The 26,915-nt window shown below is 39.2% G+C and overlaps 3 protein-coding genes and 1 long non-coding RNA gene across 4 annotated transcripts; 2 read left to right on the forward strand and 2 right to left on the reverse strand.

Annotated features, from left to right (window-relative positions):
• Window positions 1-202: 202 nt before the first annotated feature.
• On the forward strand, window positions 203-8,050 carry LOC113681123 (patched domain-containing protein 3). Its single transcript, XM_027198196.2, has 4 exons — window positions 203-788; window positions 3,234-4,442; window positions 4,889-6,033; window positions 6,443-8,050. Exons 1-4 carry the CDS (start codon window positions 694-696, stop codon window positions 6,649-6,651), a joined length of 2,658 nt encoding a protein of 885 aa, XP_027053997.2. The 5' UTR covers window positions 203-693; the 3' UTR covers window positions 6,652-8,050.
• Window positions 8,051-8,684: 634 nt separating this feature from the next.
• Window positions 8,685-19,986, reverse strand: LOC113681138 (endothelin-converting enzyme homolog). The gene is made up of 17 exons (XM_027198205.2): window positions 19,144-19,986; window positions 17,709-17,762; window positions 17,172-17,285; window positions 16,941-17,021; window positions 16,518-16,645; window positions 15,548-15,770; window positions 15,251-15,349; window positions 14,706-14,792; window positions 14,430-14,533; window positions 13,510-13,568; window positions 13,267-13,321; window positions 13,026-13,093; window positions 12,376-12,506; window positions 12,025-12,090; window positions 11,669-11,767; window positions 10,782-10,858; window positions 8,685-10,201 (listed from the first exon to the last, which is right to left on the reverse strand). Exons 1-17 carry the CDS (start codon window positions 19,885-19,887, stop codon window positions 10,081-10,083), a joined length of 2,310 nt encoding a protein of 769 aa, XP_027054006.2. The 5' UTR covers window positions 19,888-19,986; the 3' UTR covers window positions 8,685-10,080.
• Window positions 19,987-21,318: 1,332 nt separating this feature from the next.
• Window positions 21,319-25,071, reverse strand: LOC113681074 (uncharacterized). The gene is made up of 5 exons (XM_027198141.2): window positions 24,939-25,071; window positions 23,467-23,550; window positions 22,442-22,549; window positions 21,772-21,994; window positions 21,319-21,609 (listed from the first exon to the last, which is right to left on the reverse strand). The coding sequence occupies exons 2-5, from the start codon at window positions 23,546-23,548 to the stop codon at window positions 21,603-21,605; spliced, it is 420 nt and encodes a 139-aa protein (XP_027053942.2). The 5' UTR covers window positions 23,549-23,550; window positions 24,939-25,071; the 3' UTR covers window positions 21,319-21,602.
• Window positions 25,072-25,080: 9 nt separating this feature from the next.
• On the forward strand, window positions 25,081-26,841 carry LOC149035729 (uncharacterized). The gene is made up of 4 exons (XR_016182530.1): window positions 25,081-25,314; window positions 25,939-26,025; window positions 26,125-26,246; window positions 26,561-26,841. It is a non-coding gene; the product is annotated as an uncharacterized LOC149035729 (long non-coding RNA).
• Window positions 26,842-26,915: the final 74 nt, after the last annotated feature.

Raw genomic sequence — 26,915 nt, forward strand, 5'->3', positions numbered from 1 at the left:
CGCATAGAAAGACAGTTGAAAGTTCGTTGTTCGTATGTAAACTAATCCGGTTAGAATATTTGGATAGACGATTTTCTAGTAATAAACCGACCCACAACCTTTCTGTTTTGGCGCCGAATCTTCATCTCTGTCAGTTTTGAGATCGAGGTAATGACGCTCTAATGAAAGAGGAAAGACGAGAAGTTTGGTTTGGTTGTGGTATAGAGGGGTTAACACGTGGATTGAGTTTGGGTTGCTTACGTGACGTCATTGTAATTTGTCTGAGAAATTTACATTGAGAAGATTCGCTTCATTCGACGGCGGACTTTAAGTCGATTGGCAGTGTATCATTTCTGTACAGCTGATGGAGATGTTTGGGTTCACGCGCCGATATCAAGAAGAACTTTGACCAAAGATATTCAGCTTACTATGTCCATGATAGAAAAGATTACGCTGGTTTTGGGTTGCAATGATTCAAAGATAACAAGTTAGCGAGCTTGTCTCCCCTCCTCTGAGTGAAAGCGACCGAACGATGCCAAATTAAGAGTCAACAACTTTTGAATGTAGCTTCGATGGATTAAAGAAATATGCAGCAGTATTTCCTAAACCCAAACTACTCAGAAGAATCAAGGGTTTTGCCGGTTTTTTACTTTCGCATCGATCTGTTTCACTTCCTTCCTTTGGTAGACAAATTTAGATCGGGTGTCTAGTACAATGAGCGGATCGATTACCAACCAGCCGTTCTTGGAAGAACAAAATGGTGTCATACACACTGCTAAAGGAACTACGGACCGAAAGAGCGAAGGAAGGTGAGAAAATGTTAAATTTTTAGCTTAGATTTAATCTATAACCTCTGAATTCGTGTTCCTTTCTTTGATACGTTAAGTATTCATAGCAGCATAATTCACAATTGACAGGTTGCCAGGTGCATACTCAGCTCGAAACAGAAATTCGCATGAAACGACAACACACCGTGTATTCTGAATTCGTTCAGCATAAATTATTGAAGATTTTAATTTTTCTTTCAAGGGCTTATTGAAAAATATCTCTTTGAAAGTTTCCTACACCAATATCTCGTCTGTAGAACGGGTGATCTTATTGATTAAATATTTCTTGTCTTAGTCAGACCATAAAGTTTTCGGAATACATAGTCAACTTTCCACGTTGGATACGCTTATTTTCAGACGTGATATTACAAATGTTGAACATGCTGTGTTTGTGTATTGTTGCAAATATAATGACTGTCTCCCTGTCTACCCTGATCACAGCATTTCATAGATTCCTGGGGGATTTCCTTGGTTACTCACGTGATGACATTTCCAATCTCCCTTCCATGAGTCATTATTCCATTTATTTGTGCTGGAGAGTTAAAAGTGAAATCGAAATTGTATTTCAGTAATCCTTTACTGACCATGTAATATAATGACATTCTGAGTTATGATACCATGGACATGGCAAGTCGACCCAAATATTAAATTTTGCTTGGGTCTTGGAGGGATGCTTAAGTGGAATAATATAACGTTTGAATTTTTTCAGTGTTACAAGCCTGAATCATTACAACAACTGCATATGATCCTGTGGGGATAAGTGATGTATATTCATGTTTTAACTCTTTTTATAACTCAGAGGAGTATAGATGAGTTCACTTGATAAATATGAAAGATATACATGGGCCAGCATCCTGTGCAGGAGAATTTGAATAATTCTTTAAATACATTATGCTTTTGGGCCTCTTTGCTGAAAAACCAAAAAACTAAGCCTCCATGAAGATGTGGACATTAATTTTAAGAAAATAAAGTTACCAAGAAATATGAAAAATCATCTAAAGAAGCAATGAAGTCTTCTGATCTGATGACGCATCCTGCATCCCTGGACCCACCTCCCCTCCCCCTCTCTTTCAACTATGGCTTGTATAGGTCATTGAATTTCAATTTAAAAAACAAAAAATTGTTTTCATTTGCAAATATTGTGCTTTTGATTGTCAAATATTCCTCAATCTTAAGCTGTTTCTTAGTGGTTAGACTAGAGTGTTGGCTTAAACAAGAAAAAATTGTGTCATTTATCTCCTCCATTTTGCGTGACTGTGGATAGATTTCATAAGGAGAGGGTTCTTGTTGATCATTTACCAGAGGTACAAGAGGTACTGTACCTTTTCTAACAAGCACCCATGCTCTAATAAGTGCCCTCCCCTGAATAAGCACCCACCCCACAAGTTATAATTTCAAAAAAGCACTCCCCCCTTGAATAACTGCCCCCCTCTTCCCTTACCATCTTCAATAGTGGGGATACATGAAAAACGTAATTCTATTAATTATATTTTATAACTTTTTAAGCGTCAACTACAGCAGAATCTTTTCCATTCCACTAATTTTTATTTCCTTGTACTTATAATGTTCCTTTATAAGTGATCAGTTTTTTTCACTTTTGTGCTTTTGCTGGGTAAACTTAATAAGCACCCCCCTCCAATTATGTGCCCTTCTTCCAATAGGTGCCCTCCCTCCCCTTTTTTTGGCCAAAATGCTAAATAAGTGCCTGGGCATTTATCTGAGGAAATACAGTATCCTAGTCTCTAATTGCTTTGTGCCACAGAAACTGGGATAAACCCTGACCACATGAGCCAGTGGGCCTAATTGCTGCCTTCATCTTTACCACACTGGTGGGTGGAGAGAGGCTTTGTAACCTAAGTGTGTCCAGCCTAAGAATAAGTGACCTTGCCAGGGCTCAACCCTGGATCTGCATCTTTCACTAACTAATCATTACAAACTAGCCTACTTTTAAGTTTTTACTCAGTAACACGAAGCGAGATCGTAAACGGCGCTATAGTAGTGGAGGCTTGGGACGATCCGCGTAATGTAGCGTGACCCGACCCCTCACTTGTTTCGACCCGCCCCAGGCCTTGCTCCTTTTGCGCTTCGCCAATACTATCGTGCCTATGCTCTCCCAGGGGCGTAGTCGTGATCTCCTCAAAGGGGGGAGGGGGTGGGATCACACCGTGTCAAACAGAGGATACACACCAGATTGCCATGTTCACGCCGTGTTTTTTTTTTTTGGGGGGGGGGGGAAGTACTACGCGACGGGCACCCCAGGACTACCCCCGCAACTCTCCGTTTAACCAACTGACCCTCCACTTAATGAGCTGAACCCCAAGCTAACACAGACGCTATTTTTTTCAGTAACGTTTAACACATAACTGATGCTTTGGTCAATAATAACCGGTCACACATCTTTTTTATTTATTTTTATCGTTCCACTAGGAAACATCGCTGCAGTCTGTGCGATAAGTGGTCTGCTTTGTGCAGTCGGTTTATTCGCCTGTTACAACATCTCGTTGGGTTTCTTGGAGAAAACATTGCTGGGCACCCTGTGGCTTGCATGGCGATCTGCATTTTCTTCGTTTTATTCTGTGCTGTGGGATTCCTGTGGCTGAAAACAGAAAGCAGAACTGAAAAACTCTTTATTCCTCAAGATAGTAGAGCCATCAACGACTTAAACAGAGCTGAAAAGTTTTTTCGACTGAAGGTTCGTGTAGCGGGTGTAATTTTGGTAGCCCATGCAGAAAATCCTAACATTCTTGCGCCAGAATGCCTGGCGGAGGCCCAAAACGTGCACAGTCAAATTATAACATTGAAGTCTTTTACAGAATTTTGTTTGACTCTCTCTGGACAGAAAGCCAGTTCCTTGAATAATTGCGTGACTATTGATCCGTTTCAAATTTTTCAAGACAGAAATTTTAGCAACAAGTCGTTGATACAAATTCAAGCAGAAATCAATATAGCGTTCAACAATACACGTTTACTAATGCGAGACGGACAGCTTTTCCTGCGAAACTTTCCCCAGATATTCGGTGACGTGACAAAACAGACAAGCAATCGTACGATTACTGGCGCACGTGCAATGCAGCTGAAATATCTGATCAGAGACCCACCTGAGGATGACGTCAACAAGAAAGTCCTGGAATGGGAAAAGACCTTTCTTGACAAAGTGGCCTCTATGTCTGCCTCCTGTTTTGAGATTTACTACGAGGCAGAGAGAAGCACAGATGACGCTATTAAAGAAAACAGTAGCGCTGATATAACTCTGGTATCGATCACATTTACTATTATGATCTCATTCGCCTGTTTCATGCTTGGAAAGTTTGTTAATCCGCTGACTGGTCACTCGATGCTCGCAAACGTAGGAGTTCTCGCAGTGGCGTTCGGTATTTTGGCGGGAATGGGTCTGGGCACCTGGTCCCGAGTGACGTACGTGAACATGATAGGCGTGGTGCCATTTCTAGTGTTAAGTATAGGCATCGATGATATGTTCATTATAGTGGATGAGCTTGATCGACAGCCACGTGATATGGGCGTGATCAGGACTGTCAAGGAAGTAATGTCGCGCACAGGAGCCACAGTTACTATGACAACCATGACTGACCTAGTTGCATTTGCCGTGAGTACATCAACTGCTTTTCCCGCTATCAGGTAAGATTTAATGGTTTTCTGTCCTTGTATTCCTTCATTGCTCAAGTTGTAAGTGTGCGTAGCCCAGTATTTAGACTGACAACGTACAATGACGGACGTTCTCAACCGGAGTGTAATAGGCTCGACTGGAGCACTTACCACTATACTATACACTTAAACGCAAATCTCAGCAAGAACGTACCTTCGTAATAAGGACACGTGAAATTTAACCTTTTCCAGCCTTTCAGTAAGAAAACAACGACGGAATGGTACCCACTCCGATATGATCGCGCCTTTGTATTCTAACCGGCTGGAAGGGATCACTTTGAGTCAGTGTTAAAAGTCTTTTATTTGTCACTTGTTTTTTGTATTATCTTTGTTTTTAAAGTACTGCATATTTCAACTGCAATGTAGGGACTATTTTGCACTGTACTTCCTGACTAGATTTCTTCGTCTATCTCTTTCAGATACTTTTGCACTTACGCAGCCTTAGCCGTTACGCTCTCCTATGCTATGATGATAACCTTTTTCGTCGCCGCAATGACGTTTGACATCAGAAGAATAAAATCAGGCCGAAGAGACTGCCTGCCTGTATGCACAGTATCACCCACGAAAGATGGTCAACCCCACTGGGACGCACCGCGCCCTCAGACCTCGAACCGTTTACTAAAGGGTTGGGCAAAATTTCTTATGTTACCTGCAACGAAATTTTTTGTGCTTGTCATTTCTGTGGCAATCCTTGCCTTGGGAATTTATGGAACGACCAAGGTGACTGAAAATTTCGATAGAAGAATGCTGGCAAAAGATGACTCTGCGCTTTTGAAATTTCTGAACGTTCGAGAGAAATATTACGAACAAACCATTCCTGTTAGTTTGGTCCTAACGGGTAACATTGATTACAGCGATCCTGATGTCCAAGACGAGATCAGGCAGCTGTCGAAAATTGTTAAGGACAATTGCTATTACCGAACTCAGGCTGTGTCTTGGATTGAAGTTTTTACGAATTTCTCTGCTGCGAGTGGGATGAACATTACTGGACCACATTTTATGCCTGCCCTAAAACTGTTCCTTGAAAGTCCTGAATATTTATCTTTCAAACAAGATGTGAAACTGTCGTCCAACGGAAGTCGCGTCATTGCGTCTCGTGTCATGGCTTTCTTGAAGAACAACCCAAGCTCTACCTTTCAGAAGGACGCCATGTTGACAATTCGTGAGGATCTTGCCAAGAAATCTCCACTCGACGTGATACCGATCACCCGTCCATTCATCTTTTTCGAACAGTATGCCATCATTGGAAGAGAGACCACGAGGAACCTCATCATAGCAGCCCTGGCTGTGCTGGTGGTAACATCTTTGTTCCTGGTCAACTTCACCGTAACACTTCTGGTGGTGGTGAATTTTGTGGCTCTGGTCCTCGAGCTGTTTGCGTTGATGTTCATCTGGGACGTGTCTTTGAATGGCGTCTCGATGATCACTCTTGTCATGGCCATTGGTTTTGCCGTGGACTACAGTGCGCATATTGCGCATGCGTTTGTGATGTCTGAGGAAGACACACCTAACAGGAGAGTCATTGACGCTGTTAGCACGCTTGGTGCCAGTGTCTTCATGGGAGGTAAGCGATTCTTTTATTCTCTCATTTCGATGGTGAATTAAACTCGAAGCCACTAACACGATTTAAATCGCACGGGAAATTAATTGAAGCGCCAAGACAAGCCCCCTTTATTCGGTCCTATCCTAAGGCGTCACCAAATCAGTGTGGCATTTCCTGGGAATCTCAAGTATAAAATTTGAAACAATGTCAGACATTTATATTCGATTGGCGGGCCTTGCAACATAGCACACTAACACTCGTAAAGGTCTAACCGAAACCCCTTTATTCAAAGTCTACCGTACTGACTAATGCGATTGCATCTCGCTCATCATGAGGAGAAGCAATTTATCAGATTATTTAGTGCTTCTAGGCTAATTAGATTGTTCCTCATGCTTCTCACGTTTTTCAACTTTTGTTATCCTTTAAACAGGTTTCAGTACCTTTCTTGGGATGCTGGTGCTAGTCTTTGCCACTTCGGAGATCTATCGTATTTTTTTCCGCATGTTTGTGGGAATTGTTTCGTTCGGACTTCTCCACGGCTTATGTATATTACCCGTTCAACTGTCCCTGTTATGTTGTAAACCAGTTGTGACTCAGAGAGACCCAACGCATCTGTTAATAAGGGAAACAGATGTTTGATCCAAGAGGGAGGGGATGAGGTGGGGTTTTCAACCCTTTAATTCCCAGATAAAATTTCTAATTCTCCTTACTGTTAACCTACAATTCTCATAATGTTAGTTCAGAGAATTTGGTATTGGATCAGCTAATCATCCCCAATTTGATATTTTTCCTAATTCTCATCACTCATCTGGTTGATATTGTACTGATATTGCAAGGAGAAATTCTGTCTTGGTCGCTCATGGGAGTTAAAGGGTTAACTCTTACGTTGAAAGAGACACATGGAGAATTCGAATCCGCCCCGTTAACTTTTCACACCCTAAAATCAGTGTGCTTATTCTCCAAACTGTTCTCTATACATTTCCCATGATAATGATAAGGAGAATATGTTGACCAATCAATAGATTCTTTAGATGGTGATTATTTCCATTCTCCTATTCCCTTATAGTTTGATTCCGGGGTGATATTGTAAAGAAAAGTTAAATGATGGTCACTCTTTGAGGTGAAAGGGTGAAAGCAACTTCTGTTGTGCTCTTTGGGAGAGATAGAAGTTTGTTGTACTTTGATTTCAAATCAAATTACAAATGATTACAAATGTAGTTTTAATGAGCAGACGTTTATTTTTTGAACCAATCTTCAGTTTATTAATTAACAAGGTTACGGCTAAATTCTTTTTACTTTGCGTCAAGTATTTATGGAATTACACTTTAGTGAGTTAGAAAGTGTGTAATCTATCTTGGAAATATAAAGTGGTTGGTGTTCATATCCTTATTTAAGACATTTTTAAGTCAGTTTAATCCACATTTGTTTTTTTCTCTGAGAACGTTTTAAAACAGATTTTGAAAGAACGCGTTATTATTTAAGTGGCAGTCAAGTACCGGTATCGTAGCGTTTTATATGTAAATAGCAGCTAACTTATTTAAGATGACCATACCCTTTTGGGGATTTTGAAATATTTTAAAGGGTATAGAGTACATCTAATTATTAAAAAGGAACAACGATAAAATGTTATCAGAGTTTCCGTTCTAATATATATTTAAATTTTTCAAGAGTGACTTTGGAAAATTATGGGTTACAAGAAAAATTAAGAGGCAATTTCTCATGACGAGTGACTCTCATGTAATACATGGATGTGTACTTTGTGTGTGATGAGTAAATAGATCCATTTGTTCAACCTTACAACCTAGAAGATATAGGAGTCAGTTCTCCTCAATGTCCGCTCTATTTTTCATATGATTTTGATATTGAGAATTTGTGTTTAGAATCAACCAATTAGTATACTTTACTTAGTGTTTTTTTTCTCTCGTTACCTTACTGTTTGAAAATGGTGTGACATTGTAAGGAGGATTACCTTTTTGGTCAACCCTTGTTGTGAAACTGATTAAAGAAACCACAGCTTTACAGTGGTGGTTTTAGTGAAGAAGTCTAATTTTATGTTTTACTGGATAGAGTAGGCTGTACGTAGAGGAAGACGTAGAGAATTGGGGGAGGGGGGGGAGGAGGGGGAGGTGGGGGGTAGGGTCCTTATCCCCTTTCACGCACATTTCATGCGTCACGCGGACTTTAAACAGTGCTTCACGCGTCACGCATTGAAAGGGAAAACTTCAAATCTCAACTTGCCTCGCCTTTCATGCGTTTCGTAAAAACCCTTTGCCACAGGTTACCTAAAATAGTCATTTAAGTGTGTTAAAATCCTTCCATTTACAGACCGCTTACACCGTGCATGTTTGCATGGAAGGCACGCGGGCTCTTTGTTGTTCGGGTCTACTTGTGGGATTTGGAAAGAGTGAAGACAAAAATGTTTGCACAAACTCGTCTTTGAAAAAATGCTTTTGAGTTTGATTACCGCATTTACTCAAATAAGCGGCGCAGTCTCGGTTCAATGAGCGAAGAAAAGCAAAACCAGGATAATATCTGATTGATATCGACACATAAAATGAATATTGCTTTTAAAAAAGACATCTATATTTGACCCTCGAAATGGCAATTATGTATTACCAGACTAGAGCAAGGGAAATGATGGCATCCAGAGGATCAAAAATAGACTCTTACTATTTCTTTCTTTCCAGCAAGCTTCTTTTATTAAAATTACAAATAAAATTTCATTTGACAAGTATCACCTAAAGTAATTAAGAAAAATATCATTCACCCAACCTAAAGCTTTGTCACTGACAAATTCGTTCTCAGTCCCCCTGAATGCGATAGAAGACTTGAGAAGTGATGTCATGGTGAAGCTTTCGAGGTATGCTGACAAGATCAGAGAAAGCTGGCTGGCCTCTTCTTTTTTTTTCGGCCGTCCATGGAAAGTTTATCGAGAGCGAGTCCGCTGTGGACGCGCATTTCGATGAGAAATTAATCACTTAGCGGCCAAGAGATGGAAAATTGACTTTATATCGTCTTGTTCTCGCCAATTTATTCAAAGAAGGATAAAGAGTACTCATTTCATCCTGTATTTTAAATGTATCAGCCGTTCATGTCATTTGCTCGAACAAAACAAAACAAAACTAAAATTCTTTTTCTAGACTAGACTTGCATAAATGCCTTTTGTTACTAACCAAGAAATTTTCTACAATTATTGTCATTTTTTTGCTTTCATAGTCTTATACTATGGCGAGAGGAAGACGAAGATAGATTTGCCTGGATCTGCTCAGAGTCGACTGAAAATTCATAAATCGACTATAAATAGTTGTGGATTTGAATAAACCTGCATTTTATAAACCCTGTAACTTTCAATGTCTCATCAGTATTTCATCCTTCTTTTTATTATGTCTTTTACATTTTGTTGTGAAAATCAGATGAAGTAATTCACCGCACGCAAATCGGCGCAGTGCACGATTTTTTTGTCAACTATTCAGCCTCAGATTATCTACTTAAAATATGTTCCGGTTCTGCAGAGATAGACACTGTCTGCTTGCGTTTGAAAAATGGAATGTTTTTCAGTTCCATTAAGTTCTTTGTAATCAATCAGCCTCTATTTTGGAAAGTTTTCCACCGCCGCCGAAGTTGGAAAGACTTTCCTCCGAGCCAAAAGCAGCCTGAAAATTGGTAGTGAACAAAATAACTTTTTACTGGACCTTACTAATTGCTAGGAAATTGGTAAGCTTTTGTTGATATTCAATTTAATTCCTTTTTCCATTTTATGAAATAAATTTCCAGCAGTTCGATTATCATCATTATTATTTTACAAACTGACATAGATCCATGATGATCGATAATACAGAAATAAAATGGCAACAAGCTTAGGAAACAGAAATGATTTAGAGGCAGGATGTTAAACTAGCTGTCAAAGACGATGCAGTATAAACTACACACAATAAAAGTAACTCCATTCCTTTTAGAAGCTATCATCTCGCATCCACGGCCAGCATAGGCACAAAGAGGCCATGTGGGATACATCGAGCCAGCCATACCCGAAAGTTCCCGCGTAGGTGCTTTGTAACCAGTCACACCCTAAAGTTCCAATTCGTCTTTACACCACACGGCACATTTGCTTGTGGGATTCATAGGCTGATTGGGTTTACATTTAAACGCTTTGGCAAAGTCGTATGAGTTAGACAGCGTTCCGATAACTCTAACAATTGGATGGAGAAAATATCGGAATGTTAACCTGGCGTTGCAAAGATTAACAATTAAAAAATCCTCCCCTATATTCTGCAGACATTCCCCAAGCTCTAAGGACGTAGCTGGGGTACGGTGTATATAAACCTTATCAGTGATATTCAAAAGTGATAGCGTGATAGAGCTCATGGTCTCTCAGTGATAATTTCTAAAAATGACACCACATTACAGTCCCCCCCCCCCCCTCTATGAGAGCCCCCTAAGGTACAGACATAATGTGAATATTGGACTCCTTCCAAGTAGAAAATGTTCCTTACGTCCCTAAACTTAGATTAAACTCATGTTTGGTCTAGTACATGCGTGTTCTACCTGAAGGCACCCTTCTACATTCTATAAAAGAAAAAGAAAAATTGGATTCAAGGAGAGGTTATCTGAAATGTAGATACGGCGAAATTGCCCGATTTCAAATTCGCAACAGGCAGATGATATTGCTTTTGATTTTGTAAAGAGAGAGGAAGCTACAAAACGTATTGACCAGTCTGTTAAAAAAAAAAAAAACAACAACAACAACAACAATAAACTTCGTATTTCACCTGAATTTTTCCTCCGAGTGCCTGTCACTTAATGTCGCCAGGTACTGTTCCGTTGGACGGCTATTACTACAATAAGCCTTTGTAGTAATAAAGATGAAAAGAGTGGTTAATGAAACAGTCCAAGTACTTTACCACCAATTTTCCTTCCTACTCGTTAGTCATTGGCTGTTTACCCCTCCTCCTTTGGTATCACATCTCCGTTCTCTGTATCTTAATGTTCGTTTCATGTACCTCTCCCCCTTTGTCCGTTCTTTGATCCCATAGCGCAACACACCCTCTCCTCTACCAGAAGAGGGTCTTAATGGGGTGATGGCTCCTACAGCTAACTGTTAAAATTTCTCTATTTCACGGCTAACGGTTGACTTTTTTTCATTGTGATATAAAGAAAAAATTTCACGGTTAACTTTTTTTACGACTAACGATTAAAATTTGTCAACTTTAACGCCTAACGACAATCACCTTTTTTTCTCGCCGATTTCGTCCAATGGTTAACCCCGTCGAGACTCTCAGCAGAAGGGTATTGCGTGAGAGGACCAAGAAATGGCTCTCAAGGAGACTATCACTTTCCAAGCCCCTTCGAGACACCAATCAAGGTGTGGCTCAAGCTTTAACCACTCAACTCCCAGATCAAATTTGTTATTCTCCTTTCTATCAACCGTACTATTCTTATAATGTTAGTTCAGAGAATTTAGTAATGGATCAACTAATTATCCCGAAATTGACATTTTTCTTTATTCTCATCGCTTATCTGGTTGTATTGATATTGTAAGGAGAAATTCTGTCTTGGTCACTCATGAGAGTTTAAGGAACCTGGTGTATTACCAGATCTCCTCTTGGCATTATGTAACTTATATTCATGACAGAGTTTGATTGAATCAGTTAATTACCTGACCAAATCCTATGAAGAATAGCTGTTCACTTGTGAAATTTATGCCCGGTAATCGCCAAGCTTCTTGGCCATTTTTGCGCAACCAGTTCTTGTAGGCCTAAAAATATAAAAAATGTAAAAGGACTGAATGAATAAGAACGCGTAGCGACGCTCACAGTCATTTCTATAGCGTTAATTTATCATGGCTCATCAGCGCTTTGTAATCAAATTCACGATAGCTTTAATTTAGATAGTCTCAAGTTAGGAAGTCAACAAAACAAAAAAAATCAATCTATAAATTTCACGAGGGTTATACTGCTCAAGTGTATTCTTGATATCTAGATCCGTAACTATAAGAAATTCATTTCAACTTACCATGAACGACGCTTTAAACCCTCCGTTATCAGCAATGTTTTCGCCAAGAGTAAGCTTTCCGTTAATCTACAGAAAAATGACCTGGATTAAAATCGATCGCCAGGAGAGTAATCATCGTTGATAAGAACTGTGCAAGAACTTTCTAATACAAAATTCATGATAACTCTATGTTGTACAATTATTTGTTCATAACCATGGAAACAAGATATGAAGAAGAAGAAGAATTTGAGTAAAAAATATCTCCCTGGAAAATCATACCAAAGCAACATTAGATAGAGGTTAAATGATAAATTGCTGACTGATATCTGTGGCAATGTGAACTAGAAATTAGCCTGTTAATTTTCTACTTACTGGATATTTATCTCTGACTTTGTACATAGAATACTGGTTTTCCACACATTTTGCCTTAGCATTGAATCCATCGAGCGAGTCTTGAGACCACCACTGAGCAGTTAGCTCGCCATTCTTGTTGAATTTTCGACCTATTCAAGGCAAAAAACTAAATGAATAAATACGCAAATTGAATAAGGAAATATTTTGATAAATTAAGCATCTCATAAACCCCCTTTAAAATAAAGGAGGATAAAAAAAATTGAGTTTTGTTTTGTCGAGACTTGGATATTTTGAACTCCGGAACAAGAGACTGCATCCTCGAGCGTAGATTTGTGTTCCATATACCGATAGTCATGAATCACTTTTTTTATTCTTATTAAGTCTGATATCCCGAACTGACCCCCAGGAACTTCAAGCTGATGCTACGACACTTTTCTTGAATAACTTATCCGAACCTTCGTAGCCAGCAATCAGAAAGAGAGCAGATATCGCACGACTGACTTCCCGCTTGAGCAATGTCAATCACTCCGGCGCACTGTTTGAGGGAAACATTACAGTCTTTTCGAGATCTTGAGAAGAATTCATTCTCAATGTCGATCGAAGCTAAGCGGATGAGAGGGTGTTATGCAGTTGAAGATTTTTAGTCGAATAAAGTAATCATTACTAACCTGTGTTGTCGAATCCGTGAGTCAATTCATGACCAAGAATTGATCCAATAGCTCCAAAACTCAACGATCTGATGATAAGAAAAAGATATCTTGTTTCCATTATATTTCCATCAAATGTTCTTTAGAGATTTACAAGTGGAAATCAAGACTCGCTGTTAAAGCTCTTTCTTCGTATGGCAGTGCAACTGATCATTCATCAAAAATTATTTCAATTTTCGTCTTGGAAATTTTCAACTCATACCTTGGACTCCCCTTGGCGTAAAAGAATGGAGGTTGGAGAATTCCGGCTGGAATAACTGAAGATCAAAGGAGTTAAAACAGGAGATGATAAGTTTAAAATAAGATATTCGCATAAATGTAAAGAGCTGGCTTTTTATAGCTTAGAGATCATGCAAAAATAGGTGAAGTCAACATACAAAAGTCGCGCAGAAATGAATAAAAGAATGTATGATTGGAGAAACAAATTATAATTTATGTTACTCACTTATTTCATTTTCGTTAAAACTGTACATTGCGTTAATCGTTTGTGGGTCCATCGGCCACCTAAGTTTTAATAGAAAGAATTGAGAACACTCATCTAAAAACACTGTTCACACTGTAATACTAATCACATTACTAACAATTCTGTATCTCATTTGGAGAACGTAAGAAATCCAGTAAGTAGATATCGATGTATGAATTCGGATGAAGGAACAAAGGAATAAACTGAAAAAGGGAACGAATGAACCGACGAGCGAACTATCGAATGATTGCAAGAAATGGATGAATGAAGGAAAGAATAAATAAATGAATGAAAACTTGAATAAAAAGTGAATAAGGACTCGCGTATATCAATTCAATGAACTACGGAGTCAAAAGACAATAACGTCACTGTTGTTCACATGAGAAAGTCTTGCAATCCTCTCACTTTCAAATGTACAAGAGAAACCACATTTGATCGAGCCAAATGTGTGTATGATCTCATATTCCGACCATGAAAGCACCAAAAAGAAAGGACTTTCTTAGTATAGGTAATAACATGATTTCGAGTGCAGTTTTGTGTTAAGAAGCATATTCAAAGACAACAGAATTGCACGTGCCCGTAGGGCAAGTGCAATGTGTAGTCTTTGAAAAAATTTCAAATTCTTATTTACTCCAAATTGCACGAGAAATCATGTTGTTACTTTTCATTAATGCCAAGGACAAAACATCACAGAGAGTAAAGACAGACGTAAATTTTGGCAGCGCGCACGCGCTATTTGTAATTTGCACTCGTGTTACATGAGAATGCACTCGTTTTCAGCCAATCAGACGTACGTAATATTTCATGTAAATCGTTATTATTGATACCATCCCTTTACTTTATTACTTTTGATACTATCCCTTTACTTTAAACAATTTAAAAAACCAGCAGTGATAACTCACTCTTCTTTATCAACGGGCTTTCTTAGTTTCTTAAGCATCCTTTGGTGCGCCATTTTTAAAATCGCGATTCTATTCTTAAAGAGACTATCGCTCTTTATTTCTACCTAAGAAGTAAAAAAGGAATAGATTACTAAAAGTAAAATGCTGCATCTTTAATTCTTTACAAATTTACACCTTTCATGATTTCAAAATGACTCCAAAATGATTCTGTAGTTTTAACTAACAACTTACCACAAACTTGTGTTAGAATAGCACTTACGTGGTCGTAGTACTTACGTGGTCGTACTTCTTGAATCTCTTCTTAAACTTTTCCTGTTCAACTAAATAGCGCGGAAAACCGACCTCATCATGCATTGCATCTGCCTGATGGAAAAAGAAAGATTTTATAAAATGCATATTAGACTGGATAGCCATAAGACTGCTACAGCGGAGACTAAGAAGGTTGGAGGAGGGGAGTTTCTACCAATCCAAAATTTAAAGACAATACGAGGCAAAATGGGCCAGTAAATGATCCCCATTGTTGAACTGCGACTGAAGAATTGTACAAAAAGCATAAAAACTCAAGGCGTCGACGCGGTTTAAATTCCCACTTTCAAGTTCTTTTCAATCATTTGGTAATGGCGCGGAACTACCAATTAGCGTCTGAGAGGCACTGGTTCGTAACCTATGGAAGCTTGACTTTTTGCAAGTGTCTTTTTCAGGCAGTTTATTCATTTGCAGTTCTCTTGCGAGAATCAATCGATATTTGTTATCATTTACCGGTCAGAATGTGATTTATTTCAGTTCTTTGTGATGAAAACGACCTAATTAATAAAGCAAACCTTTTCCATGACCACCATTTTTGTGTTTTTGTCCATCCATGGGATTGCGTTAACGTTATCTTTGAAAGCATTGCGCACCTCCACAATCATATCCTCTGCCTAGAACACGTGATGAAAAACGCAAGTTAATTACGTAGTCCGTATTTCATTGAATAACTTTCATTTACTGCAGTTACTTGTCATTTAATTTTATGGTTGATTTATTTATTTATTTTTTTAATTATTATTTTTTTTTGTTTTCAAATGTCTTGTTAATTTTTGTGCTTGTAAAAGAATCAGGTACGACTTTTTCCTCACCATCTTTTTGCTGCTGTTACTGAAATGATGCTCCACGTAAGCGGATCCTAGAATGTCTCCCAAAAGCTCGTTCGTAAAAGTCACGCACGTCTTCCATCTCTTCTTTTGACCCTTGGAACCCAGGACCCTCTCTCTATACTGCGTTCGGGCCTTGCGATAGGGCTTGGAAAGGAAAGAGACTTCGTCTTGAATGACATTCCAAACGATGTAGTTCGCTAGGATTCTAAAATAAAGAGAGACCAAAGCAGTGATAACCTGGTAATACCGTATCAAGCACAATGTTTTGTTAATGTGAGGCAGACATAGAGTGACATTGACATCACAATCGTCATTTGTTGGAGCATTATTATTTATTTTTTTTAACGAATAGTTGAGGATATGAGTGGAGAACTGCATTATCGCGGAATTGGTTCAAATCATCTTCTTGATATTGGTTTAGAGACCTGTCATCACCAAGAGAATATCAATTGATATTCTCTTGGTCATTAGCTATCGCCTGGGTGGGATAAGGGGGAGAGGGGGGGCCGGGGGGGGGGGGGGCTATCACATGGATTTTCAGGGGGAAAGGAGGAAGCAGTAGTCGCCAACAGAGTATAAAGTGAAGGATATAGAAAATTGAGTACCAAGTAACTGCCAAAGAGAGCAGATCATACAAAAATATAACAGAGCCCCAGTGGGATCAGGTAAATTTTCTTGTGACACTACCAAAATCTTCCGACCCCTCCCAGGTGATAAATAATGACCGTTCCCCTACTGTACTGTTATTTAACAAATAGAGAAGCCTTGACTGTTCTTTGTTCTGTTGTAAAGCACACATGAAGTGGCTAAAGCTCGAAAGAAGTGTAGGGAGAAACACCAGAAACACTAGCTCTTTCAACCGATGATGGCGCACGTTATATCCCAACTTTATTATAACATGGCATAACCTGAATGAAGAATTTGCGAAATGTTTTTGGCAGGAAAGTCTTACCTCTTGGGAGTCTCTTTGATAACTTTTGTCATATTCTGAAGATAAGGCAACGCTGGAACTATTATCTCTTCACTATCCTTCAGCGTTTCGTTGGAAAAGATGGAAGATAGATGTTTCATCCAGGGATACTGTAAAATAAACATTAGAGGATGATAAAACATACGGAAAACTATAACTGACGTTGTTGAAACCTTAAGTTCAGATGAGGTGAACAGTGAATTCTAGGAAACAGAATGACTTAAACAATTTTTTTTTGCATTTCTTCCTCCCCCTAGCCGAAGATTCTTTTAAGTACACTCCCTTAGGGAAATTCGAAAGTTGCAGGTTTCTCCAACTTTATTCGTAGGCCCCAGTCTATTGAAAACTGATGCATCTTTATTCCAGAAAAAAAATAGAGATATTATTTGATTCTCTTTTCCTTACCCCAGGTGCTTCTTTATTCAGTTTACCAATAGTCATTCGGTTGAACCACGTGTCAGTCTTGTCTGCATCAGGGACACTTATCTGAAGAACACATTGAATGAAGGTCAGACACAGATGTGAGAGAATACTTAACGGCAATGATTTTTGATCACTTAGAGTGCTTGATCTATCTAAGATATTCATAAACTTTGAATAATCGTGTAATGAAAATTGTGTGGTTATTAATCTCACCTTTGCCAGTTTCTTTTCAAAGGCCACGATCTCTTCAGCTCTTTTCTCCATTTGGTCATCACCACCGAGCAGTTTTCCGACTGTCGTGATAAACTGCTTGTACGCCTTCATAATCTTGATCAGAGCAAACATCACGTTAGAGCAAGAGAAGATCAAATGGACAGACAGAATTACACATATGCGCCTTATGAACCTTTGGAGCTATTTTTTCACGCAAACCCTTCTCCCGCTCATAGCTTCTTTTGTTCCTCTATAGCCCATGGCTTAACACGATCCTGGCATTATCATAATTATTATCATAATGGTTCTCTGACATGCAATTTGCAGGCACAATGCATCATAGTCGACATCCCTCGATCAAAACCCTAATATAACTTGTATGATCAAATTTTAGCGTTTCTCTCTGCTCCTCCAAAACATTCAATCGGTCAAGTTAACTCTCCCGCAAGGAAAACGTCGCTAGATGGTAAAATGCCCGTTTCCTCTGTAGTTCCCTGTCATTTCGCACATCTTCACGGTTATGTCCAATGTTGTTACCTTTGGACTGTCGAAGTACACCTCTCTAGAGAGACTGGGTCCGGCTTGATCTATCTGGTGGTACATAAGTAAATATGTTGTAGCTCAGTGCATGAAAAGATAGAGATCTATGCAAAATAATGATGAAAAGTCCTTGGAAACATTTCAAAAGCAAAATTAAGTATGTGGAAAATAAGTATTGCCTGAGATAAAAGATGGATATCCATTTTCCTAAAGAGGATGCCGAGAAACAGACTTCATTCAATGCCTGTTTAAAAGGGAACAGGAAAGGACCGCTTTCGATTGTTGTCAACAAATAAGTGCAACACAATACAGTTACACCTTTTATTCCTCGCTGGAATCCGTTGGTGAGATTTTTTTAATTTCCTTTTTTGCTTTGATAAGGTGTTGAAATAACATTCCACGGTATTGTATAAAATCTGGTCTAATATTTCACCCGGGTCAAAATGTAAAGATTATTTTGCACATGCCTAACAAGGATCGGGATTAACTGCTGCAGAAATCATCGATAATTACGGTAGTGTTTAGTTGCAACTCAATTTTACTTCGATGCGCTCAAGAAAATGTGCATGGGCTAAATATATAGACAATCTCACTAATTTTTTGACGTTATTTGACGTTAAACGCGGTACAATTTGATCAAATATAGGAAATCCCCTCAAGGTATTTATCTGCGTTGTAAAAAAAAATCTACAACAGTCCCAACTGGAGGGATATTTTGATTTTTACATCTACCCTGTCGAACATTCAAATTTTCCGCTCGCATAGTGTCGTAAATTTAAAAAGTCCTAAATGTGTTGATAATATGCTGCCGCCAGTCTTGTGAAAAAGGCCTTTTAGGGTCAAGCTCTGGTCGATGATTTGGTTGAAATGTCATTTTGTTTTAAGTAGCGCGAACGTTTGGAGGCTGCCAAGTTGCATTTATCTACAGCAGGTAAACCAAGCCAAGTGCCAAGTAACCTGGTGTAGCTCAGCAGGTCAAGAACAGCCTCTTAAACGTTTGTCACAATAGAATTATGTCGGTAAACATGACAGACTTTTAGAACAATGTCATAACTGTTGATTTTCCATTACAAAATTTCAAAAACTCATAAAATCTACCAACATGTGTTTCGTTATCAATCTGCCCACCCGTTCGCTGTATGTCTATCTGGGTTTCGTATTATTACCGCTTGTTTAAGAGTAAAAATGAAATCAATACTGCCTGTAGGGAATTTTCGTGTAAATAAGAGGGTGAATTCTCTTGACAATCAATGAAGTCTTTCTAATGAATCTTAAAAGTTTAAAATCACTTTTCTTGATTGGTTAATGATTTCCCAGTTCGTGAAGAGAAAATGAAATCTGTCAATGGCGGGATGAAAGACTCATGTAGAGTTTAAAAAGTACCATTACATTTTTAGTATTCACACCAGGTTTCCCATTAAATGGCCCTCACCTCAATTATGTGCCTGGTGTTGTTTATAGGATCATCACTAATATGAACAGAAAACAACGGCCCGCCGGCGGATGTGTAGCTTTTGTGAATAAATAACAAAGTTTTTTCCAAATCCCAATCCTTTTCATTCCATCTTGACTTGACATCGATGCTCCAAGAGCCGATGTCGTTGATCAGATCACGAATTGGCTTATCCCCCAAGCTGTCAATAGTTTTCAAATCCATGCACGACTCGAAGAAATGCTTCGGCAATTGGAATAATTTTTTGCTCGCAGATGTGATGCCCTTTTCCAAGATATGTCTTATATTGCGTTCAACGCGACCATTCAGTTTGGCAAACGTGGAATAGGTGGACGAGCTGCGGGGAATAGGATTTGCTTTGATCCAGCCTCCACAAACATAATCAAAGAAATCTACACAGGGATCTTTGGAGTAATCCATGGACGCGTTTATATACTTCGCTACTTTTTTGCATTCTTTACTACGGCAAATTTCCACTGATTCCTCGTTGGATACAGAGTTTACACTGCGCGCTGAACGTATGGCGCCTCCAGTACTTACAAGTTCATCAAAATACGTTTTGTGCTCGTCACTTGTTGCCACATGAACAACGGCCACCACTAAAATGACTGTCAAAACACCGAGGATACCCATAAACCGTGCCCCACAGCCCCAATGGGACACACTGTCTTTCATTTGGGATCCCTCAGCGCTCCGTTTCCTTTTCGAAATATCGCGCCCCATTTGTGTGATCGATTCTGGGGCTTTGTGATATTTCAGTAACTTCCCTGATACCCCAAGATGACCTTCCCGATCCGTCGTATCAACTCGACAAGTTATCAATTATGTACCAGTTCAACAGAATCTCACGTAATCGTGTTTTGTAATTCACGGATCGGACGCTGCCCATTCGGAGCACGGGGATTAAACGGAAAAGTGACACACTGAACTTTATAGGTGGAAGGGAAATTTACGTTTTACTTAACTTCCATTTAAAAGTGGTATCGTTTTTCTTACAATTAAAATCACTTTGCTTCACTTTCGTTTCGCCTTTAGCTTTCCTGGATTAAGACAAGGATGGCTGCTAACGTCTCTGTCGTAAAAGGTGACGTTCATAAGTGCCTTGTTGAATTTCGGATATTTTTACAATTTTAAGTCCATGAACTTGATTTAAAAGTTCGGAACGTTCACTAATCTCATCAACGCTGTATGTGCTAAGAGACTAATCTTTAACTTAATCTGAACGTATCGTTGAAAACTACAAACTTTCACTATAAATGACACTTTCGATTAGCTTGGCCAATCTCAACTGGTACCAGCAAATAAACAGTAAATAAACGATAAAAAGGGTTTGACTATACTTGTAGATGTCGCTTACTCCTTTGGAGAGCAAAAGGTTAAAGATTGCTGGCCTGCAGTTCCACTGGAAGTTCCTATTTCGATGCAAGAGACGTGGTCTAAAACGTTAATGTTCAAAACCACGTACCTAAGCCATGTGCACTTTTTCGAAAGTCAGGACAGTATGTTGCATGGCAATACCCTGTCTCTCCACTTATAAAGCTAAATATTGGCTGACATAAGTACCTCTGAACCAAAACGCATTATGTCAAAAAACGTTCAATAATCTTACATTTAAAAGTGATATTAGCAAAAGCGATTATATCGTGTTTTTACAGCGGGGAAGAAAGCATAGAACTCAAACTTAAGTTGAATCGTTTTCTCTTGCAAATGAAAATAGGTATAACAGGGGGGGAGTCGAATTTTTATGATTGCTCTGTTCAACCATTTATGGTCCATCGTGAGGTAATCCCCAACCTATTTGACATCATTTCGCAATATTTCACTGATACTGTCTCAATTCTTCTGGGTAGTAATAAGTAAGAACTGAAAATTGAACAAATCAGAGCTAGACCTGGCAAACGACTCTTGATCTCGCTTCCCTCAGTCAACCCTCCCCCCTCCCCCCCCCATCCACCCTCCCCCTCCCCCCCCATCCACCCTCCCCCCTCTCCCCCCCATCCACCCTCCCCCCTCTCCCCCCCATCCACCCTCCCCCTCCCCCCCATCCACCCTCCCCCTCCCCCCCCCCATCCACCCTCCCCCCTCTTCCCCCCCCCCCATCCACCCCAATCGTAGTCTGGTTTGAACAAATTAAAATAAAACAGAATGCGTAGGTATTGTTCAGGTTGTTGGCGATCTTCATTACCACTCTTCACCTGATTTGATTCCTTTTATTCATAAAGCACGAGCAGTAAACATGCTCACCTATACAACCGGGGCCTTGAGTTCGATCCGAGGATGATACAAGAATGTTTATTTATACTTATTTGTAGAATATCTGCTAAGAAAATAATGGAGAACATTTCTACGTCGGAGACTGTAACATGTGACTTTTAGATCACTTGAATTGTTAACCATAGCCAAGCATGCTCAGTAGATGTCTCGCACGACAGCACGGTTTATTTGCTAAAACAGAGAAGAGAAGGTTTTAACGTTTAGTTACTTCATAGCTATCATTGCATGAAATGTGGTTACTTCGTAGTTCTGAAACAACAAAATATAATTTTGACAAATGATCAAAACTTCTTGAATTACGCCCACGTGGGAATCTTTTAACTTAATTCTTACTTTGGGTTAAGGCATGCGAAGACCACCACGGCTCCATTTTTAGTGTTAAAATCGGGCCCCGTAGCAAAAAGCCCAAAAGAAGGTTCCTGGTCTAGTCCGGTGATGAAACCTTTTTTCATGGCCATTGGGATGGCGGCTTTTTTCATGGCGTCTGGGATGAGGTCTTTCCTGTATTGAGCCTTATAGCCATTAGTGCAATGCAAGGTTTGGGACATTTCTTGATCTGTTGAGAAAAAAATAGCGTCGTCCAATAGCATCTCGTGTGAAAATTACCTTGAGATATTCTCCACTCAAGACCAAAAACACTTTCCTAAAAGACATGCGCATCCTCAGCAGGGGAGGATTTCCCTTCGTAAGTATTTGGAAAAATAATCTTATTAAACATAAAATGCCATCTATTCTACTGCAAATCTGTCAGACGTTACTCAATTTTCGTGTCATGAAAGGACCAAGACTATTATTACTTCACCTAACCGACTAGACAGCTAACAGTTTTTTTCTGGTTCTCACAAATTCTCCTGAATAGAGGGATGCACTGCGTGGGATAAGTGTGTTTTATCACTAACACAAAAATAACAATCACCCAAAGATCAAATCGTCATTCCAGCGCACCAATCATTAAGTCTCCGCTATATTCGAATCTCCAGTTAACAATATTGATAAATATTACCTTGACCGCAAGTGTAGTAGAACACAATGTCTAAGCCGCTGGTGTCTGATCGTGTCCAGTGGAATTGTTTGCTTGCAGGACATCGAATTGATGTTGAGAATGGCTCAACTGTTCCAGAAATCAAAGAATAGGGGATGGATTTTAACCAAAACACCTTTACACTTTTGTTACTGGTTGAAGAACCTCTCACAAATCCTTCGTTAATTACAGTATAGACGAAGATTCAGTACCTACAAAGACCTACATGAAACCTTTTGTCTGAGTTGCTCTACAGGAAGAATTGCAGTATGGTAGTGGGTTTCCATGCCTACAAATAAATCCTAAGAAAGCCTTAACGGACTACTCCCGCTGAATTTAAGTTTCGAGAAATTATCTCTTGCTTTGCTCTGGACATCGCTTTTATTTATTTCATAGGAAGGAAATTATTGCGAAACCCAAATACGAGAAAAAGCTGCGTTCGTATGTGCCTGGGTCCATTAATGAAGGAGATTATGCGCAATTAGGATACTCATTAGAACCTTAAAGAACTTTAAAAGGTACTTTCGACGATCTATATTTTGACGATCAAATGCATGCATGCAAGAAAAGGAACAATTCAATTGGGTACTGTAAAACCAAAACCAAAGAATTTCGAACAACCAATGTAAGCACAGGAGATTTATATAAAAAGCCAACGCGGACGCAAAGAAAAAAAACAAACAAACAGTTCAATGCGCGGGAAACGTGGGTGACCAAGTGGCGATTGGTTTTAGTTTTGAATCTGATTGGTTGAAAGGATGACGTGAGTTTCAAGATCCAATCACATGGCGAAGTGAAGCAGATCCGAAGCAGTCCGAAAGTAAATTGGAAACTACTCTCACGAGTCCTACACTCCCCCTCAGCTGGTAATTATGACATACTTTCCCCCTCCCCTCACCCCTCCCCTATTCCCCTCACCCCTCCCCTATTCCCCTCACCCCTCCCTCATTCCTCTCATAGCAAATAATTCAAGGCAACAGAAACTCAATCGGAAGTTTATCACTTACTTAAAGCTGACGGAAGAGGATCAGATAAGGCTGAGGCCTGTGTCAAGAACACTCCAAACACAGCGAGGAACAGGACCCACATGACTGAAAAGCAAATGGTGTCGTTGTACTTAAAGAAGACCTGTCAAACAAACTCCTCATTTTCACTTACTGAATCTAAGTACGTTTGCGATTAATTATCATATAAAGTACCGTTCACGTCGTTGTTAATGAAGCGCTGTTCTAGGGCACTAGTGCCATCATTTTTGTGCCACCACGACGCACTTCAGACGGAACGTTTTTGGAGCAAGCCACAGTCAATTGCAAAATCGACCCTATATCTCTTGGTTTCTCACCGTTTTTTCTGCTAGACCACATTAAGCATACATAGTTTGGTTTCATCAACTGACTGAGATGTTATTGTAAATTGGCCACTGTAGAGAGCGTCTAAACCTGACTTTTCGAGTGTTAGCTCTTCGTCTTTCGCTCAGACGAAGGACTACTGTTAAAACATCGGCTTCAGACGCTCTTTACGGTGGCCAGTTTATGCTATCAACGCAGATGATAAATTCAATTATCTTGTAATACCACCCAACGACACAGCACCGCATTTTCCTTAGAATCTTATCCGCCCTCCTCCCCTCTCCCAAAAGGTATTTTGTCAGGTTTCCCTGCGAGTAATAAAACTGTGTTACTGAAAAAAGACAATACAATGAATTTGAATGCGGTCAGCGGTTATTGTAAGGTCCCTTCATAATATACATCTTCCACTAAGAATTTTTTCAGTGGTCTTTTTGCCCTGATCTCTTGAACAAGGTTCAGAGAGGAGCCTTTGATTTTAAAAAAATTTCATTTCTATTCTATTATGGCGTTGACTAATAGAATAGAAATCTGCTCTTTGTCACTCCTGGTTTTTCTAGTCGTGGTACCTGCAAACCCAAACACTTGGTACCTGCTCTTTACACAATGGAGATCGTTTGAATAAAGATACTAGTAGAATATGTTAGAAAACACGTCTCAGTTTGTATTGCACAAAGCCCGCGGGTCTCAAAATACATCGTGCATTTAGCCGTGTCGATCTAAACAAATCCTTATGCCAAAGTTGCAAGAAACTCCGTGACTTCTGCATTTACAGACCCATCAAATTTTTGTTTGAAGATGAAACTAATTGATCCTCGAGTACTTTCAGAAGACATACATGGATTCGAAATTTGTGGAATAAAAGATCTTTTCTTACTCCTTTAAATTCATATGCGAATGTTGCATTTGACGAACCTAAGAGATTTTAATCGAAACCTTTCTCCTGTGTCAAGAGGACAGCGACGTTTGTCACAGATACAACCCCACAGTAGGAGGGGCTGTTTGAAAGCGTTACATAAGCGAAGAGGAAACCATTGTTGGACCTCTAGAAACGAACAGTACATGGCTCGATAAATTTTAACCAAGATCCTCTAGGCTTACATGTAATATGAAATAATTTGGAGTTCACTCACCTTTAGAAAATATAGCTAAAGATCCAACAGATTATCAAAACACACTGAAGACGAATATTTAATGAAGAGTTCCCCGAAACCTGATCACAACAGGTAGTTATCATGTCTTTTATTAAGACGCATGCTCGCATGCGCAGTTTAGAAGGACTTCTAATCTTGCCTAACTTTGAAAATGAACCTAAACTCAGGGAGAAATCTTCAGTAAAATTTCTCCACCACTTTTAATTTGGAAGTTCTCTTGTCGATGGCAGCTAGTAATGATTATGATTAAGCTATGATGGCTTCGCTAAGAAAAATTTAAACTGAAAATAAAAGCAAAAAATGAAATCAACTGCAACGTGAAATTCTGCGCATCAACTGCCTTTCACTTACACTGGTAGAAACTTTTATGTTTTTCTTCGATTAGATTGGATTCTCATTTCATTTTTTACGTTGTTGATTGAATTTATCATAGTCTGTTAAAGCGCTAACAATATTTAAACATCTCAATGACGGTTCATTTCTCAAAGTCGCGCCGCGCTAGGCGGGAGCGCGTGCGAGCATGGATTCCATCCTTGTTCTGAGTTTTGTGCATGCGCATTCACAACCTAACAGCGAGAAAATATAAGACTAATTTTCAAAAAGTCATCTCTATTTTGTCTCATATAAACAGAATAAGCTTTGCTGCACCAACCTCGAACCGGCAGAATTTAAATGTACCGACTTTGAATAATAAAACATGCGACTGAAAGAACATGTTCGCGCACAAGTAAAGTGAGGAACTCATTATGATAATATGATATATTCACGTAGTTGTCCAGTAAAAATAAATCATAGTCTTCCTTTCAGATCTCAACTCTAAACAAGGGTAGACATAACACAGTTGTGCACGTACGCGGTTCTGTATCATTGCAAATGTTTGGAAGACAAAAGCTTATATGCATATTGCCGGTTGAACAATGAAATGGAACAATCGGTCATAATATCAAAAAGATACTGAAATCAATAGTTTCTTTTAAAGGAAAATGATGTGTTGGGGTCTGTGCGATGTACACGTCAGCATTGAACGAAATCTCTGGACTTCCCGTTCAACTGAACCCGTCAACAGGCAAGTTTTAGACGTCAAGATCCAAGTCGTAGCCAAGTGGTAACAGAGACTGTGAAGGTGTAATGGTACACTTGTTTTGTTTTGTTTTTTTTTCTAAAGGTTTCTGTTTGTTTGTAATAAAAATGTTGAAGACGCCGGATTCAGCAGAATTTCCGCTGAAATGACGTCTTATTGGTGTAACCACAGTTATCAGGTCTTTTTCGGCATTAATGAATCTTCAGGTAATTATTCATTCAGAATGTGCTTTCAAATTTATTTTTCCAATTGATCTTTTTCTATATATGAAAACATGATATAAGACAAATATTACTGTGAACTGATATTCCCTAACTTTACTCCGTTTTTAAGTAGCGACTTCATTTGTTCTCCGAACAATAAAGCGAATCAGTGACTTCCGCTAAATGACGCAAAACGAGTAGCCATGGTTACTTGGATACTATCAACGTGATGGAATATTCCAGAAACACGGAGACAAATTCTATAGTTACATATTGACCTTTAATCCCCCACGAAATGTTATTTATGTTTTATACAGGACATACAGCGGAAAAGTAAGAATCAGTGAAAATTCTATGCTGAGATGGTACATCTACAGTATTCTACAGATCCGCTGATGGGCTTAACAGGCAGGCATCAAATGAACTTGACAGGTTCACCGATACTTAAGGTTAAAATGCACGGCATATGTTTGATGAACACTTTGCATTTTATTCTTATGTCATCCATTAATTTCTTTTGATTCTACGTTTATCCCCTCGCTTGTTCTTGGGATCCGAAAATAATAATAAAAAACAGATCAAACAAAACAAAAAAAAAGTACAGGAAAAAGAATGAGAGCCGAGCGCGAAGCAGCGGTGTTCCGCGAAGATTATTTTGTAGATAACGACGGG

The sequence above is a fragment of the Pocillopora damicornis genome, chromosome 13 (assembly GCF_964200805.1).
Source record: "Pocillopora damicornis chromosome 13, jaPocDami1.2, whole genome shotgun sequence".
Taxonomy (NCBI): domain Eukaryota; kingdom Metazoa; phylum Cnidaria; class Anthozoa; order Scleractinia; family Pocilloporidae; genus Pocillopora; species Pocillopora damicornis.